Source organism: Euwallacea fornicatus, chromosome 14 (genome assembly GCF_040115645.1).
Source record: "Euwallacea fornicatus isolate EFF26 chromosome 14, ASM4011564v1, whole genome shotgun sequence".
NCBI classification, from domain to species: Eukaryota; Metazoa; Arthropoda; class Insecta; order Coleoptera; family Curculionidae; genus Euwallacea; species Euwallacea fornicatus.
Window position 1 is genome coordinate 4342421 of NC_089554.1, and position 16707 is coordinate 4359127.

The 16707-nt window shown below is 37.9% G+C and overlaps 2 protein-coding genes across 6 annotated transcripts in view; one reads left to right on the forward strand and one right to left on the reverse strand.

The window, feature by feature from the left end:
* LOC136343400 (5-hydroxytryptamine receptor-like) overlaps nucleotides 1–16707 on the reverse strand; it is a 172724-nt gene that overhangs the window by 128698 nt on the left and 27319 nt on the right. For 3 of the 5 annotated variants that reach the window (XM_066290104.1, XM_066290100.1, XM_066290101.1), the window contains exon 2: nucleotides 986–1036. The exons of the other annotated variants lie outside the window; for them this stretch is intronic. The gene's annotated coding sequence lies outside the window, so the exon portion shown is untranslated. The remainder of the gene's footprint in view (nucleotides 1–985; nucleotides 1037–16707) is intronic. 5 annotated transcript variants of the gene reach the window in all.
* LOC136343374 (facilitated trehalose transporter Tret1-like) lies at nucleotides 8020–14957 on the forward strand. The gene is made up of 4 exons (XM_066290068.1): nucleotides 8020–8083; nucleotides 11007–11141; nucleotides 11197–11487; nucleotides 13351–14957. The coding sequence occupies exons 1-4, from the start codon at nucleotides 8026–8028 to the stop codon at nucleotides 14265–14267; spliced, it is 1401 nt and encodes a 466-aa protein (XP_066146165.1). The 5' UTR covers nucleotides 8020–8025; the 3' UTR covers nucleotides 14268–14957.

A 16707-nucleotide genomic window follows, 5' to 3' on the forward strand; every position in this document is an offset into this window, starting at 1 on the left:
AGTTCAGGATATCCAAGCCGGCTTTTCCCATGGATACTTGCAGTGATTTATCCAAACAGGAATGTTCAAAAACGTAAAAGTTTTGTGCGAATAAACATAACTGCAGGAAAAGTTAGTGGCAACTTCCCGAACCAACCGGGCATTTTATTTCATATTTCAAAAGCTCTGTGTTTTCCTGAAAGATGAGTGCGTCATTTGCATAATTTTTTTTGATGGCCTCTTATTTGTCCCGACATGACTCCAGTGGACTTTTTCTATTCAATCGGTTTTACAACTTCCTTATTCCAGATATTGTGATGACGGGCACTTAAGTGCAACAAATCCTCTGTGTGTAAAACTCCCACCTCTCATCGCTCTATAATAGCATTGCAATTATTCAAAAGCTTCAAGACAAACAAAATTTTTCTCTCTAGCTCTAAGGTCCGGCTGTTTTACTCGCATTACCCTCTTTTACCGTAAAAATATGCCCTCCAAAAACTTCTCAGCACGATTCGATCTATACTCTATTTGTAGCAAATACTTGACGACAACGTGAGTTTCCTGTAAGTCTAACTTCTGACCCTAAACAAACTTGGAACAAAACTTCCAAGTGACAGGTCGTAAATGGATGTTTCTTTGGTAGTTGAGTATCTGATATTCCGTCACAGACCTAACCGGGACACGTTCACAGGAAAAGGGTATGAGACCTTTTTCTTGCGAAGAAAGTTATTTCCACTTTTAATATTTGAATTTCGGTTTATGTTCCTTTGAGGTCGAATACAGAGTTGGAATTTGTATATAAATTCCCTATAAATCCCTGTAAATCACCCCATTCTCTCGAAATAAGGGAATCTACTAAAACTTTGTTAAGAAGCGAAACGACCACATTTCAAGTCCAAGTTCTTAGATTGTGTTTGGTGTAGGACTTAGAGTTGTAAATAATTTAATAAGTACGAATAGCAAAAGCTTTATGAAAGAAGGAATGAACGCTTTTCAGGAAACTTACCGCTATTTTAAAGTGCTGCACTTAGCCTTGCAAGACTTAGGATGCATTTCCCTGCAAAAGTAAATATAGGAATATTTTATTAAGAGGTCAAAGGCAACTGTCAAGGCTGGTCAGCCCTGAGGTTAGGGGCTTAAGTGCAATTAAATTTTAAGTCCATGCAGTTAATACTGGCTTTTGCTACCTTCCAGATCCCAGGTAATTGAATTAAAGGCGGACGCAAATAATATCGAACTTTCGGTAGTATGGGAAATATCGAAGTTTAGCTGTTCTGTATGTTTAATTTTCCTGTCGAGGATTCACTATGAAAAATAACATGAGTGGCCCTCGGGCTTTGAATGAGGTGTATAAATGCCTTCAAAGGCTAGCCAAAATGGATGAACTGGACTAATTCGTGACTATGAGCTTCAACTGAAATGAGCGTGACGTGAGCTTCAACTGAAATAATATTTTCTTGTGCTCCACCTGGGAGAAGAAACTTTCATTATTTCTCGCCAATAAAGCATTTTTACGCAGGCAAGAACCTCCACATATTTTCTTTGTCTGTACCATTTTATCCACAAGATTCACATTACCTGAAAGCAATATTTTGGCGCTCAAGACCGAAAAGTGCACCTAAGGGATCGGCAAAACCATTTCCCGCTCCCTGTTATTTTGTTTTTCCGACCTCCGTCATGTGAAACATGTTTCAGCCATTGACTTATCAAATACTAAATATAAAAATCGAATAAAGTATCAGCCGAAGTGTATTGTAAAATACACACATCGGACAAGCCTAAGCAAAGTTTTCGAAAAACCATGAAAACGATAACAAGTATTATATTAGCGCAAGTCCTCACTCTGTATATATAATTTAAGTGATTGAAAAACCCTAAAAGTAAATAAACTATTTTCTTGCTGTTATGAAAAAACTGGAATTTTGTACTCTACTAAATTATCAAGTTGATTTAATTGCATTCCATCAACACCAGCTGGTATTTAGCAGGTGCATTGAAAATAACGTTTTTTACCATGGAACGACAATATTTGAACCTGGATGAAATTAATCGAGCAGTGGGTTTTTTTAAAGTTGTTTTGAAAAAAATTGAAGTAACTAAGCGCATGGGTGTTTCCCAAAATGTTGCCACATGATTATGGTGGCGCTTTAGGCAAATTGAATCTTCCGTCGAACAACACCCAGGACGTGGAGGCATTGGAACTTCAGCTCAAGGTAAATTTTTAGTTTTAACAGCTGGAAGGCAATAATCTACAGTTATGGCATCCGAATCGGTTACAACGGACGCAGCGCGTGCCAATAAATCGAAATACTATTAGAAATCGACCACATGAAGTCACTCTTCGTAGTCCAAAACCATTGAAAAGTCCACTTGTTTCCAGAGGAAATTGTGTTGCAAGATTAGAGTGGTGCTAAGAATAGCGAAATTGAAACGAATTTGATTGGGCTACAGTTTTCTTCACTGAGGAATCTAGATTTAGATTTCGCCAAGATTCTCATCGAATAAGAGTATTGGGCTGGTCTGAAAATGGGTATGGACCGCAACAACAACAATCGGCAGAATCGACCTCGTTTTCACGAGTCGATTCCTAACAGCTCGATAGTACATCAACATCATTCGTGTCTCTGCAGTCCGATTATTTGCTAGCGCTGCTGGCCAGAAGTTTTGCCTCGATGTCCGGGCAGATACCGCCGCTATTTCGACAGACCGATTGACCAATGAGGGAATTGTCGCATTGCCGCGGCCCGCACAATCGCCAGATCTGGATCCAATTGAGCATCTTCGAAGAACCGTTTTAACGTATATGGCCGATGTTCACGGTGCCTTCCGATTCCGGGAGCTAATTTCAGACGAAAGAGGGAAGATGCCATAGGTGAACATAAGCAATACCATTTCGAGCATGGACGACAGTATTAAGATTGTAATTAATAACCGTGGAGGCAGTACTTTTTATTCGACTTCGTCTTTTTCGATGGCTAAGAATGTGTTGTCAAAATAAGGAGAGGGCGTTTTTAGTCATGTTTACAACTTATGAATAAACCAATATTATTACGAATCTATCAACAAAAGCTCACTTTCGTTGTACATTGAACGCTTTCTGACACTACAAATGCGCGACTTTACCTTCCAATTAATTTCGGAACTTAGATCTATTCATCAAAACATCCTTAGACTTTTCCCACGTGTGCAGTACATTTTACAAGGGCGGGCAAGATGGCCGCTTCTGGAGGACGAAGACGTGAGCACGCTGGAGGTCCCCAATATCGGCCTTCGAGCAAATATTGCTCAAAGGCAGTGCGGGGAACCGCCCCCAGGCACGAATTTTATTTTTTTCCACGGCGAGTGGTTAAAAACGAAAGTAAATTTGTCACGTTTTGATGCAATACATTATATTTTTGTTTATTTTCCAGTACGTGCATTTGCATTAAAAATTTTGTATCTGCCCCAAGTTCTCAAAAAAAAAAAAAAAAAAAAAAAAAAAAAAAAAATTAATTCGCTCCAATAACTCAAAACTTTTGAATAATTTCCGGGCATTATGCAGAGAAAGAGCATTTATTAATTATTTTAAAACTCATTTATTGGATTAAGAGCAGCGTGTAAAAATTGAAACTTTGACCACGCATTACTTCGATTAAAATCATTTTTCAAACAAAGTAAAGCGGATGTAACTTTCGGGCACTAAATAATAGCAAGACATAGTTTTAGTTCATAATTTATTAACATCCACATCGTATCGTGTCCAGCTAGCCGACTTCCTATCGTTTTCGGTCCGCTAATGCCCTCCCGGAAAAATTTCACGAAGCATAGATGCTCGTAGAACAAACTGTGGTTCAATCATTTTAATTGAAAAATCACTTTTTCTTACTTTATCTCATGGCGGAAAGCGCCACAATTTTTCGCTAACACAGAGTATTTGTCACTTTCCCTTTGCTTGTGGCTTGAGGAAAAATTCAACGAAAAACCTCGCGATCTACTTGATGCTGCGTGGTACCTATCTGGGAGTGGACACTGGCATTGCCTTTCGCCAAAGGAACGTTCTGACCACCTGTACAAAATTCCTTCTGGGTAGCGTTTTTTACCTTATAAATCATAAGCGCGGCCCTTATTTTATGGCTTACCAAAGATCCCGCGCTGACCTTAAGTTTGAGCATATTTTAATAGTAATGTATCCCATGTAATAAATTTGTCAGGTAAGGCCATAAACGTATTGATTTATGGCGTTTCGAGGGTGGAAAAAAGATTAAAATTAAAAACGTTCTCATGGTGATACGACGGCTCGTTGTGGTAAATGCGATAATATATTATATTTTTGTTTATATTCCAGTACGTGCATTCGCATTTTAATTTTCCCATCCGCCCCAAATTCTTATAAAACAAATGAATCGACCCCAATAATTCAAAACTTTTGACTAATTGCGGGGCATCATGCACAAAAAAAAACCAATAATTCATTGTTTTAAACCCCATTTATTGGATTAAGAGTAGAGTTTGATATAATTTTGAACAACGAAATTAATGCATAATTTATTACATTTATCGTTTGCTTTATGCTAAACCGTCCTGTGTGATTTATGAATAGCTTTTGCTGCTAGGCTACGGCCCAATGCACGCGTTAATTCTGTTACGCCTCTAATGCTAATGCATTTAAAGCATAGATTGACAAACAGGGCTCTCTTAATGAGATAGGCAGCACCTACTCTCTATCACTAAGCAAATTATAATAGGAGATTTCTGCAAAAAATTTTATATGTCCGCTGGTCAGACATTGGGCCCGTCACAATCCGGGCAATGTCCGAAGATTAACGATAAGCTGTCCCTCAGAGAAGTCTCGTTTAAGACAGGGTGTTCGAAGACATATTGCTCTGTCAGGCTCGTGGGTTATGCAAGTTGAATTTGATCTGATTCAATTTATGGCTCGATGTCGGGATTGGTTAGGCGCATATTCTGTTTCCAACGTTGGCCAGTGGCTCATGTTGAATTAGGTACAAATGGCATTGTACTATTGAGATTATAGCTCTCCATGTCGACATACATTTTTAATGCCTTATGTTAAATTCAGTCCGTGATTACAGGAACCTCTTGGCTACACCAATTTGCTTAATTTCCCTTCATCTATTTCGCTGGCAACCAAATAATTTTGTCACTGATGAAAGGATTTGTTGTCACGTTTCCTAAAAGCTAATGCGGTGCATAATGCAATTATTTCAGACCTTGAGGGCACCTAAAAATCCTTCGAGCATGTCTATCATATAGAGACTCATGTGTGCACCACGGCGCATACACGGAGCAAGTAATTGAGCATATAAGATAGGCACGTTTTCAAAAAAAAATTTTGAGTTAACATGTTACATATTCCCTGTTTGTCCAAATATAGTAAAGGTGCAAATGTACTTCCGATGCGTGTTGCTCGTGTCCTTTTTTCAAATTAATTTTTCTCCGTGGGGTCTATGCTCGTGTAGAGCAACCAATTTGTTTATTTATATTACCGTGTGATGTCGACTTTGCTGCTCGCAGTATTGACGGAAAATATTTCCAGGCACCGAGAGGTGTTCACTTATCACATCAGTTAAAGGACACTCTCTTAGGAAAACTCGAAAGTGGCGAAAAGCAGCGTAAAATTCGAAAAGATTTAAATTTAAATCAATCAGTGGTATCAAGGGTGATTTCTAATTTTAAAAATAGAGGGACCTTAGATGAACTTCCGAGGTGTGGCCGAAAACGAGAAACTGATAAAGCGATTGTCAGACGAGTTAAAATGTTATCCATTCCGGACCCTTTCAAGGGTGCAACGCGCATACAATAAGAGCGATGCATCCCAGTATTAACATGTACCATGAAATGAAGATTAAAAAGCGTTGGTTTATATGGGTGAAAAGCGGCAAAGAAGCCGCTCATCCCGAAGAAAAATAGAAAGGCTAGATTGCGTTTTGCGAGAGAGCATGTGAACTGGTCATATGGAAAATGGAAAACTGACCCTTTCCACGATGAAAGTCGATTTAAACCGTTCAACTCCAACGGAATTTGCGGGGTCAGAAGACCAATTAATGAACGGTTTAATCCGAAATATACTAAATCCACAGGTAAACATGGAGGTTGCGGTATTATAAGTTTAGTAGTAGTTTGGAGGTGATTTAGGGGATTTGGCATGGACCCATTAATGAAAATTGATGGTGTTATGAATCGATATGTTTGTAAAACTGTTGCGGAAAATCACATGCTGCCCTGGGCGGAAGGAAATAGGAGAGTTCGGTGGAGGTCTCAACACGACAACGACGCGAAGAATACCTCCAAATTATTTATTTGACGAGCGGTCGATCGTGCGTAACGTTGATGTGATCTGGCCGGCTCAAACCCCAATCCCATAGAGAACCTTCGGAACGAAATCGACAGGAAAATTAATTAGAAAAAGATGGAAAATATAGTGGATTTGTTCAAAGAAGTTTAGAGTACTTGAAACTAACTATCTGAAGATTGTATTGAAAAACCATTAAAGTCTACGAACAACAGATGGTGCGAAGCAGTTAAAAATAAGGGATATGTTACTAGATACTTGATAAAAAATTTGATTGTACGGGGAAATATAAGAAATTTTGCAGTCGTTCTACTTTTGACGCATATATACGTTTTTAAACATACATGTTTTTTTTTATTTACAATTTAACAACATTTAACGAATAAACGTTAACATTAATGTATTTATTTTTAATTTATAATTGATAATAAGTTTATGCGACTCGCATAAAATTCATGTTGCCGCAGAAAAAAATTGATTTTGAAAAGTTACTCTACATACGAGCGATGATGTACACGCTGCATCCAAGAATATCCAGAAATATGAGACAAACGTTGCTCTTTTATGGCCCTCGTGTGACGTCGTTAATTAGCCAACTAAAATCTTTAGGCGAAATGCGGTGCAGTAAACCGATCACGTTATTTTCTACAGATCCACCTTCACCGTTCTCAACACTATCATTTATGATTGATGGGATAAGTCACGGCCGGCCTTAGCAAGTCTTGTTACCTACTTTTCAAAGTTCAAGCGGAGATAACCGGGACAGGCGTAGGACAATTGCCTTAAAAATAGCTCAAATTAACCGTCTCGACGAGCTCCATAAAATCTTGCAAACCGTCTGGCCATATCTTCTCGAGTTCCTAATTTTTGCGATTTTTTGATCGCGAAAACGATGGTTCGACTCGACGACCTCAATTGAGACATCCACGGCCAATATAGGACCCAAATGAGTCCTTTGGACCGGCAAACATAGCAAATTCATAAGTGTTTTTTTTAACGTCAACAAGTCCAATAAGCCCGGGAAATGTTTCTGTATCTTCCCAGTTTGCACTGTATTTCGGTTCTGTCTCTTAACTAATCAATATTTTCGATAAATTTCCAATTTTTCGGTTAATATGCCACACGAAAGAACAGATAAAGACTTAGCGGGAAACAATTGCTACTTCTGCGGCATGACCTCGCTTTATTGAATATATCTCCCTTCGACAACAAATACCATTTATCCCCGATCAAACCTTCACGTACCTCTAAAAACAGTCGTTCGTCCTACCTCCTCCATTTTATCTTTGATCTCGACTGCTTACTAGTGCAAAAGAATTAATATATTTCAGAGGGAATCGTTCGAGGCTTAGGCACCGAAGTCTGACAAATGCCCCTTTGAAATCATACTTTACGTTTTATGAACACAAATTCCCCGGAAACCACGTTTTGCGGGTTTAGGTGTTGAGGAAATATTTTGATACCAGAAAATGGTGTGTATTTTATTTCGGTATAGTCGCAACGATTTAGGGATGAAGCGCTTTTGTGATCTGGAAACATCCCAAATGCGCCCGAGGGTGCGTTCGAGATACGAAAAAACCACCAGATTTCGGTCTTTGATCCGACCCCGGGGCAACTTTTTTGTTTTACCTCCGCAATGACAATTAAAACACGAAGTTGATTTTAGACTTAATTTTAATACGATTCTAAACCTTATCAGATAATACCAGTTCGTATATTATTGTCTGTTGCCAATTGAGAATTTCATATTCACGATGGGCCTCAAGGAGAATGAGGGCAGTGACACGCCACAGATACTCGCGATTGTTGCAGGTAAGGTTGGAAACAGTTACGAGATAAACTATTTTATTAGATGTTGATATTATATTTCATTTGAAGTGCCACAACCGATTACCTCCGAAACCACGTTTAAAATCAAACAAATTTTCATACAAACATTGCTCGTTACAGAAGACGTCCAATGCACATAAGGGAATTTTCACTCAAGGTGATTTAAAGGGCATTATCAAGATCAACTTCGTTTTTCCAAATGAAATATCCACTATTTTTTACTTAATTTGCAAATATGTCAAATACACTAAGTAGTTTTTACTTGAATTTTTTTTTTAACTTCTCGTTTGCCAGATACCATCAGTCACACGTTTAAAATAGCATGTGACTTAAATTACGAAAAAAAATTTATTAACGAAAAATAAAAAGCTGCAAATTCTAAAAATTCACTCCAAATTATAGTAAAAATTATTTTGTCAGTCGAAAGTATGCTCAAATCATTGGCCTTCCACATCAAGATATTTTCCAAATCTCATGGTAAACGATCTCGAAACATTTCCAAGCATTTCTTCAGCGGTTGCCTCACAAGCTGCCCTGATTCGATTTTTCACATCCTCCATAATTTTTGGGCCTTAAACGTACACTTTTCCTTTATGATAACCTCAAAGAAAAAGTCTAATGGAGTCAAGTCCGGTCATCTGGGAGGCCAGTTCACTGGACCGTTGTGTCCTGCCTATTTTTCAGGAAACATTCCATTTAAAACGTCTCGCGTTACATGACTAAAATGAGCTGGAGATCCGTTATGCTGATACCACAAAGAAAATCTTCGACCAAGAGTAAGATTTTAGAAAAAAATCGGTAGATCATTTGACGGAAAACTACAATATTTCTCTCCATTTAAATTGCTTTCAATAAAAGTTATTCTGTTGTTTTGTGGCCGGCAATGCCACGTCGCACTTTAATTGACCAAAATCTTTGATTTTCTACTTGTCTCGGCCAGTGAAGACTTTCAATGGACGAATGTTGTGGCGATTTACCTCACAATGGTTCGTGAAAGCGAATTCGTGGGAAGCAAGCACATCGAAGAAAAAGTTTACTTTCAAATCTAATTTTTCCTTCGCCTAAGTACTAAATGCACCCGCTTTGCAATACTGTTGTCATGTAATTCTTGGTGGAAAGCAACATGATACGGTGACAAATTAAATTTTAAAATGCGATGCACACTGGCCCACGAAATGCCCGAATCTCTTCTCAGCTGACGGCAACTCACAAGGGGATCAACAGCTACAGCCGCTAAAATAGCTATTTGGTTGTTTTCATTGGTGGCAGTTCTTGCGGGGGTTTTTTACTTGTCTCCACTTTAGAAAAGTTTCTTGAGTATTCGATAAAAAGTTCGACGACGAGGTGCTCTTTCTTCGGGGAATCTCTGGACAGAGATCCGATAAGTTTCAGTGTTGTTTCAGCTAATTTCTCCATAAGATAACACAATTTGAATTTTGTTTTCTTTACAGAAGTTCTCCATTTTTCACTTTTAAACTAACAACCTCAGTTTAAAAACAAATAATTAGCCGAGTCTTAAAGGTTTTTATAATGTATAAATAAATTCGATGCCCGAAAAAAAATTCTAGTAAAAACATGGCTTTTTTTTCGATTGATAAATCTTACATACTTTTTGCTTTAAATTTAGGTAAATTTTTGGATTCTGTAAGTTTTTATTTTCCATTAATAAAGTTTTTTTCGTAACTTAAGTCACGTGTTATTTCAAATATTCCTCTTAATTTTTTATTAATGTTTAAGAAACGAGAAGCTTTAGAAAACAACATTTCCAGGGAAACAAACTTAATTTTTCAAGCTCTTTGTAAATTTATCAAAAAAAAATTTACGTTCCATTTAAGCAAACAAATTGGGCCTTAAAATGTCTTTTAAATGACCTTGAGTCAAAATTTGCTTATGTACGTTAGACGTCCCCCTTTCACAATAAGCAAAGTTTGTTTGAAACCTTTTTTAGTTTTCAATTTGGTTTCGTAAATAATCTCATTTGTCAGTTTGAACGAAACACCCTGTATTAGGAGTCGATTATTCACCAGGTGGCCAATTTAACAAAATTAGCTGATAACCCGATAACTGTGTTTAGAAAAACTCATTAGATTTTTCAAATGCAAATACCCTACCCATTTTCTTCTTATTTTTTTTTTTTTGTCAAAATATTGTCAAAATCGAATAATTTCTTTAATAAACCCATGACTTAAACCTGTTTATTCACTTGTAATATGACAGTGTAAGCACATAATAAAGCGTTTATCGCGTAATAGCGGCACATGAAAATGGGGACGCGAAAAATGTTTTGCAAGGCGCATAGCCTTATGCACAAACTATATACAATATTTTTATCACAAGTGTCGCAATATTACAATTAATCGACACTTTTAAGCATCGAGGAGTCTTATGAATTTGTTAAAGTATTTAGACATGCAGGAACTGAAATCTCTACGTTATTATGCTCTAATGGTGATACATGTATCATAAATAACGGTTTATGTGTGTGCGAATTTATGTGATGTTTGTATAAAATCTTATGAATTTGTCAAAAAATTGAAACGTGCCGGAATTAAAATATTTTTAACACTGTTTCATTAGCAATCATACATGCATTATAAACACCGGTTGATGTCATGACAAACGATTTTATGCATTCTACAACGTGCATACAACAGTAATTATGATGTGTGCGTAATAAAAATAATGATTTTTCAATTTTGATATGTTAGGAGTCAATTATTCAATGCCTTTTAGTGCCGTAAATAACGTTTTATCCAGTAGTGATTTCAAATAATCCACTAATGTCAAATAGGTTTAGGTTTTAAAACTCGCTACGCTCGTCAACTTAATCGTTCTTCTCGTGAATAAACCATAGTTTAAGTCACTTCTTATATAAATAACCACCAATGTCATTCTCATTAAACAGCGTGCATTCCTGGAGTGAGCAGCGCATTGCTCTTTTCCTGGCCATCCCCCTTCCTCTTGGTCTTAATTAACGATAAAGAAAATTATGATATCTCAGAAATCCAGGCAGGATTAGTACCAATATTTTTGCCGATAGGTAGATAATAAACACTATCATTACCACTAACGATACTCAAACAACTCCATTTCAGGTATTCTGATTAGTTCAATTTTCTTGTTCACAATTCACGACAAGCTGGGAAGGAAATACACGTTGTTGTTACTATGCATACCACAGTTCCTCTTCTGGTTGATCACAATTTTTGCCAGAGACATTTACAGTTTCTACATAGGACGATTTATATGCGGTGTTGCCGATGGTATAATGTACGCGGCCTTACCCATATACATAGGTGAAGTGGCAACGCCGAGAGTGAGGGGAACGTGGGGAAACGGCCAGACCTTTTCTTTTAACGCTGGTTTTTTACTTATCAATGTTTTAGGTAAGCACTTTTGCCTTTTGCAGGGCTAATACTTCTAGACAAGAGCTTCCTTATATGAACATGGCGAAAGCGTTTCCATGCTTAGCTTTTACATATATAATTTTTAACAATAACAGCAACATTCGAGATTGGAAAATTTATAGTCTGTTTAATATAAATGCGAAACAGGGCTCTGACAGGCTGAGGGATTAATACACAAAACCCATTTCTATTATATGGCAGCTTAATTTTGTGTAAGTACCAAGTGATGGATAGGAATCGATAGACACCCCAATAGGGTCTTAGAAATTCTCTTCGGGAAATTGAAATATTATTAATTTATATCTCGACGATTATATTGCAAATAATATTCGAGTATCAATAAACCAGGTCTAGTAAATCTGAAATTATCTGGATCTAGGTTTGCTTAAGCTCAAAGCTGCTCTTATGGCTTATGTACTTAATTCTCTCAATAACGATTTTACCCCATTTCTGGTTCGTTACTGTTAAAAAGAATATTTTGAGTTGATTAAGAATCGCTTTTTTTTATTGCACATGAGCAGTCATTTTTAGACTCGCTTCAGAAAATATTTTTAAAAATTCAAGAAAAGTGCACTTTACCAATACGATAATTTTTCATGATGAGTGACTTTCAACCTCGATCAGAACGTTCAACTCGTTTTCCATATGGACGATTGAGAATTTCTAAATTACCAGTTCCTAAAACAACGGGAGCAACTCCACGCGTGGTGGTCGAACTAACAGCGGACCGGCCACGGCGATCAACAAATTTGATCAATGTGATTGTTTGTCAACTTGTGAAAAATGTGACTTTTTTCGCTGAGGAGCTTCGACGCCCAATGAAACTGAGGAAGATTTATCGAACCGTTTCAATAACGAACCCATCATTAGACAAAAGGGCATTCAATAGAGTAAACTTTAATTTTCAGCGAACGCTGCATTTGTGTGTAAGAGACAGTAGAGGTCAATTTAAACAGCACCTTCAGTTGGGTTTGAACTAAATGAGCTGGGAATCGAATGGGAAATTTTAAGTTATATTAAATTTTCAATTATGCTCCCAATGAAACTTATTGGTGCAAAGTAAGATTAATGCTGTTTAACGAAAAAGCGTATATTTAAAATTAAAAAATCAAAGTTGTATTTGGCAACCCTGCCATTGCTTTCCCTGTGTGAGTTTGGATCACTTCACAAACTGTACAAGAAATAGTATATTATCAGACGGGCATTTTATGTCAACCTATTTATAATTCTCTAGGGAGAAGTTTACGTCAGGAGCCGCTGGCGGATGCACCGCAACTCTCTACATGATCTCCAAAGCGAGTATAATACTGTCCCTTATCCACGACCATTACTAATGATAAGGTCGATTGAAGATGAAAACTTAGATACTTTAAAACTAATAATGCGTGGTGTGGGATTTGGGGAAATGTGGTTTTGGGAAGTTCCTCTCCCGAAAAACTGAACTGGCAACAACATTTGAACTTTTTGAGAAACGACTTAACCTCTCGTTTTGGAGGATGTTCCTCCAATCTTAAGACAATGTTTTTGCTTTGTGTGAGGTAGAGCCCTCAATCGTTACGTTACACGCGTAAGAAAGTTCTTGAATGTGAATTGTCCGCACGAGTGAATTGATCGGCGAAGGGCAACATCTGTGACCACCACCCAACTTAAACCCATAGGATTTCGTTTTTCGTTTTAGTAGCTGAATCGCACCATTTTCTTACCCTTCAGCCTTACTTGCATACTCACTTGCATCATTGCACTTAGAATATCTGCCTAGCAGTAAAATCTACCTTAAAAAATACCGGCTATACCTATGCCATAACACATCTGCAACCTGCTTGACATTTCACAAATTTTCAGGTAACTATTTCACAATCCACCAAACAGCCTACATCTGCCTGACCTTGCCAATTCTGTCTGCGATATTATTCCTGCGAATCCCGGAATCTCCTTATTATTATCTGATGAAAGGGCAGGACGAAAGGGCCCGGACATCCCTACAATGGCTGTTGAGAAAACCCGATATCGAATCTGACTTCCTGCAATTGAAGGCGGACGTCCAACGACAAATATCGGAGACCGGGACGTGGCCGGACTTGTACAACATTGTCAGCAACAGAAAAGCCCTGAGGGCCAGTTTATTTCTCAGATTTACTCAACAGTGTGCCGGAATTGGTACTTTCGAGAACTATATTCAATATATTTTCGATAAATCCAATAGTGGAACGTTAAGCCCGCAAATTTCTTCGATAATTTTCTCCGCGTTATTGTGGATAGTAATGACTCTGTTCAGCGCAGGGCTGCTGGACAAATTTGGCAGGAGAAAGAGCTTTATTATCTCTTCTCTTGGTTGCTCAATTCTCTTAGCGGCGGAAAGCATTTATTTCTTCTTAGATCAGTTTTATTCGGACAGCATCGACTTGTCCAACTTCCAATGGTTTCCCTTGGCAGCCCTAATTGTCTACATAATTACGTATTGCGGCGGATTAGGCCCTCTGCCAAGCTTAATGGCAGGAGAGCTGTTCTCTGCCAGTATTAAGGGCAAAGGGCTTGCAGTTACTAATGTAGGGCTAGCAATAATTTTGTTTGTGAGCGCCTTTCTATTCCAATCTTTAACAACTTCCATAGGACTGTATGCCCCGTTTGCTGTCTACTCAACCCTTACTTTTATCTGTTTTGTACTTTCTTTCTATGTTATTCCTGAGACGAAAGGTAAAACGCTTGAAGAAATCCAACAAGAGTTGAAAGGTAACGCGATAATTAGAATCACATTTTAACTTGTTTCCATTAAATTGCGACTTTGCGAAGCTCGAGTGGATTTTATTCTGCAAATAGAGCTAATTTTTAAAGAATTAGATGCTAAAGCTAGAAAATTTTAGGTCGAACTGTTAGATCTTCTGCAGTAATTTATCGAAACAACCTAGGAAGAGCAACTTCTGGGATAGCGCAATAAAAATCCATATATCTTGGTCATTTATCCTTTACGACTTTTGGTTTTTTTCGGCCGGCAGCATAAAGTAGTAATTACCTAATGGGGCAGTTAGTTCGGTAAAAGATAAATATTGAACATAACTCACATGTTCCATTGCAGCAGTTAAATTATTGCTCTGTTTAAGAAATAAAACAGGGAAGCTGCTATTTTTGTAAATGAAGGTTGTCTAGTGAACGAAACCGACCACCATTTGTCTTCATAACTCACAGTAGTTTAAGGTAGAAAATAAAATAAATAATGTAGTAATAGCTCTTTTGGGTGGACACACGAACACACGTAACCGCGAGGAATAACCCCGACTTGGAACGCTCCATTCCTTGAGCTAACTCGCGCAAACAAACATTTTCTTTGATCTCTTCTTTTGAATATCAAAACACGAAAATCGCATTTTCTCGTTTCTGCGTAATATAAAACATTGATAAAATGATAATCCTTGCTATAAAGCAACATTTTGCAATTTGTCTTGAATAAAGAAAGGCAGTAAGTAAATACTCGACATTTTAGTTTATTCCCTTTGTTCTTTGTTCCTGCACAGTTCCGTTATAGATAGACGGATAACGCAGGTGATTAACGAAAGCAACAACTGTGGCATAATAGACGTCGATTCTGACACCGCAGGAAATGCAAAATGCGATCAGATTTGCAATGCAATATCTCAAAAACGACTATATTTCGATGCAGAATACCGAGGGCGTTCCCAAGAATCCATTAGTGCCGCGAAATCGCAGATGTTGTACGGTTCGTTTAAACATTGAAGAAATCAGTTATCGCCGTAAATCGCACAAAAACGGCAGCAAAAAAATGTTTAGACACCTGTCTAGTGATCCGATATGTCGGAAATGCTAAAATGTCTTAGTAATTATAAATTTCAGTGCACCTTCCAGAATTGTCGGGCGCAAAAATTCGGGCACTTAAAAAATTGCACAAAATTTTTGAATTCTTTTGTTTCAGGCTTAGGTTTGCCGATTGTAAATGATCTTATCATATTCTGTGATCCAATCTCAATACTCAATATTGAGTCGAAAACCTTATTTCGGTTTTTCTAATTTTACTCTGGAAAAAACAGGAAAATTACATTTCAATCCACGTTGATCTTAGAGTCATTCGAGACGTACTGCGCGACATACAAAAAAAAACACCCCATTTTGATGGGGGTTAAAAAATAATTTTTAGCACGCATCTTCCTTACGCTAAAACAAATACTTCGTTAAAAAATTAACAACTTGAATTGCTAAAAAGCATAAAAATAATAATAATTTGTCGGTCCTCCGCCGTATCTTGTGCATTTCTGTACGCGTCTAGGCGTGGATCTAATGAGGTGATTGATGTCCTACGGGGGGATTTCATTTTAGGCTAACTGGACAGCATGATATAGCGCTGCTGGGGTTGTTGGGGGATGGGGTAAATTATACGACCTTCTACCTACAATATCCCATACACGTTCAATCGGTGAGAGGTCTGAAGATCGAGGAGGTCAGAGTAGCAAGTTGATTGAATTTTTTTTAAAATATGTCCATAGTCACTCCGGCCACATGTGATCGTGCATTGGCTTGCTAAAAAAATTGCTTAACAAGAGTTTCCAGACAAGGCACGAGCTCAGGTTCCAGAACTTCTTGCGTGTTTCGTTGGGCTGCCATACTGCCTCTAAGGAAAAGCAAAGATGACCTGTTACCATATACAATAGCACCCCAAGCCATCACCCCAAGAGTCTGCTAGACATTCCTCTGTATTGTATACCGAAGATCCCGTTTTTCACCCCGTCTTCTTCTTCCTCTTACCCGACCACCATGGACACTCAAACAGAATCTGGATTCGTCACTAAACACGATATTATCCTATTCCAGATTCCAACGTAACCGTTTTTTGCACCACTGCCGTTGATTTAGACAACGATTTAAAACGATGGGTAGCACAAAATGGGGACAGTAGGAGATTGATCCAAAACTTCTTATTTGGCGATAAATGGTCAAATTCCATTGGGTTTTCATGGTCAGCAAACCGCTGATTCGTCAGCGTCCCCAACGAGGCAAACTTGTCTCTTCGGGCCATAATTCGAAGGCAGCGATCTTCGCGTTCTGTAGTTCTTTGGGGTCGTTCAGTACTTCTGCCTGTTTGCTCTTCTTAAACGATACCTGACAGCATATCACTTTAGCATTTACATTACGGTTCAATCTAGTGCCGACTTCACACTATTCCATCTGTCTTAAGCTCGCTCAATTGATGGA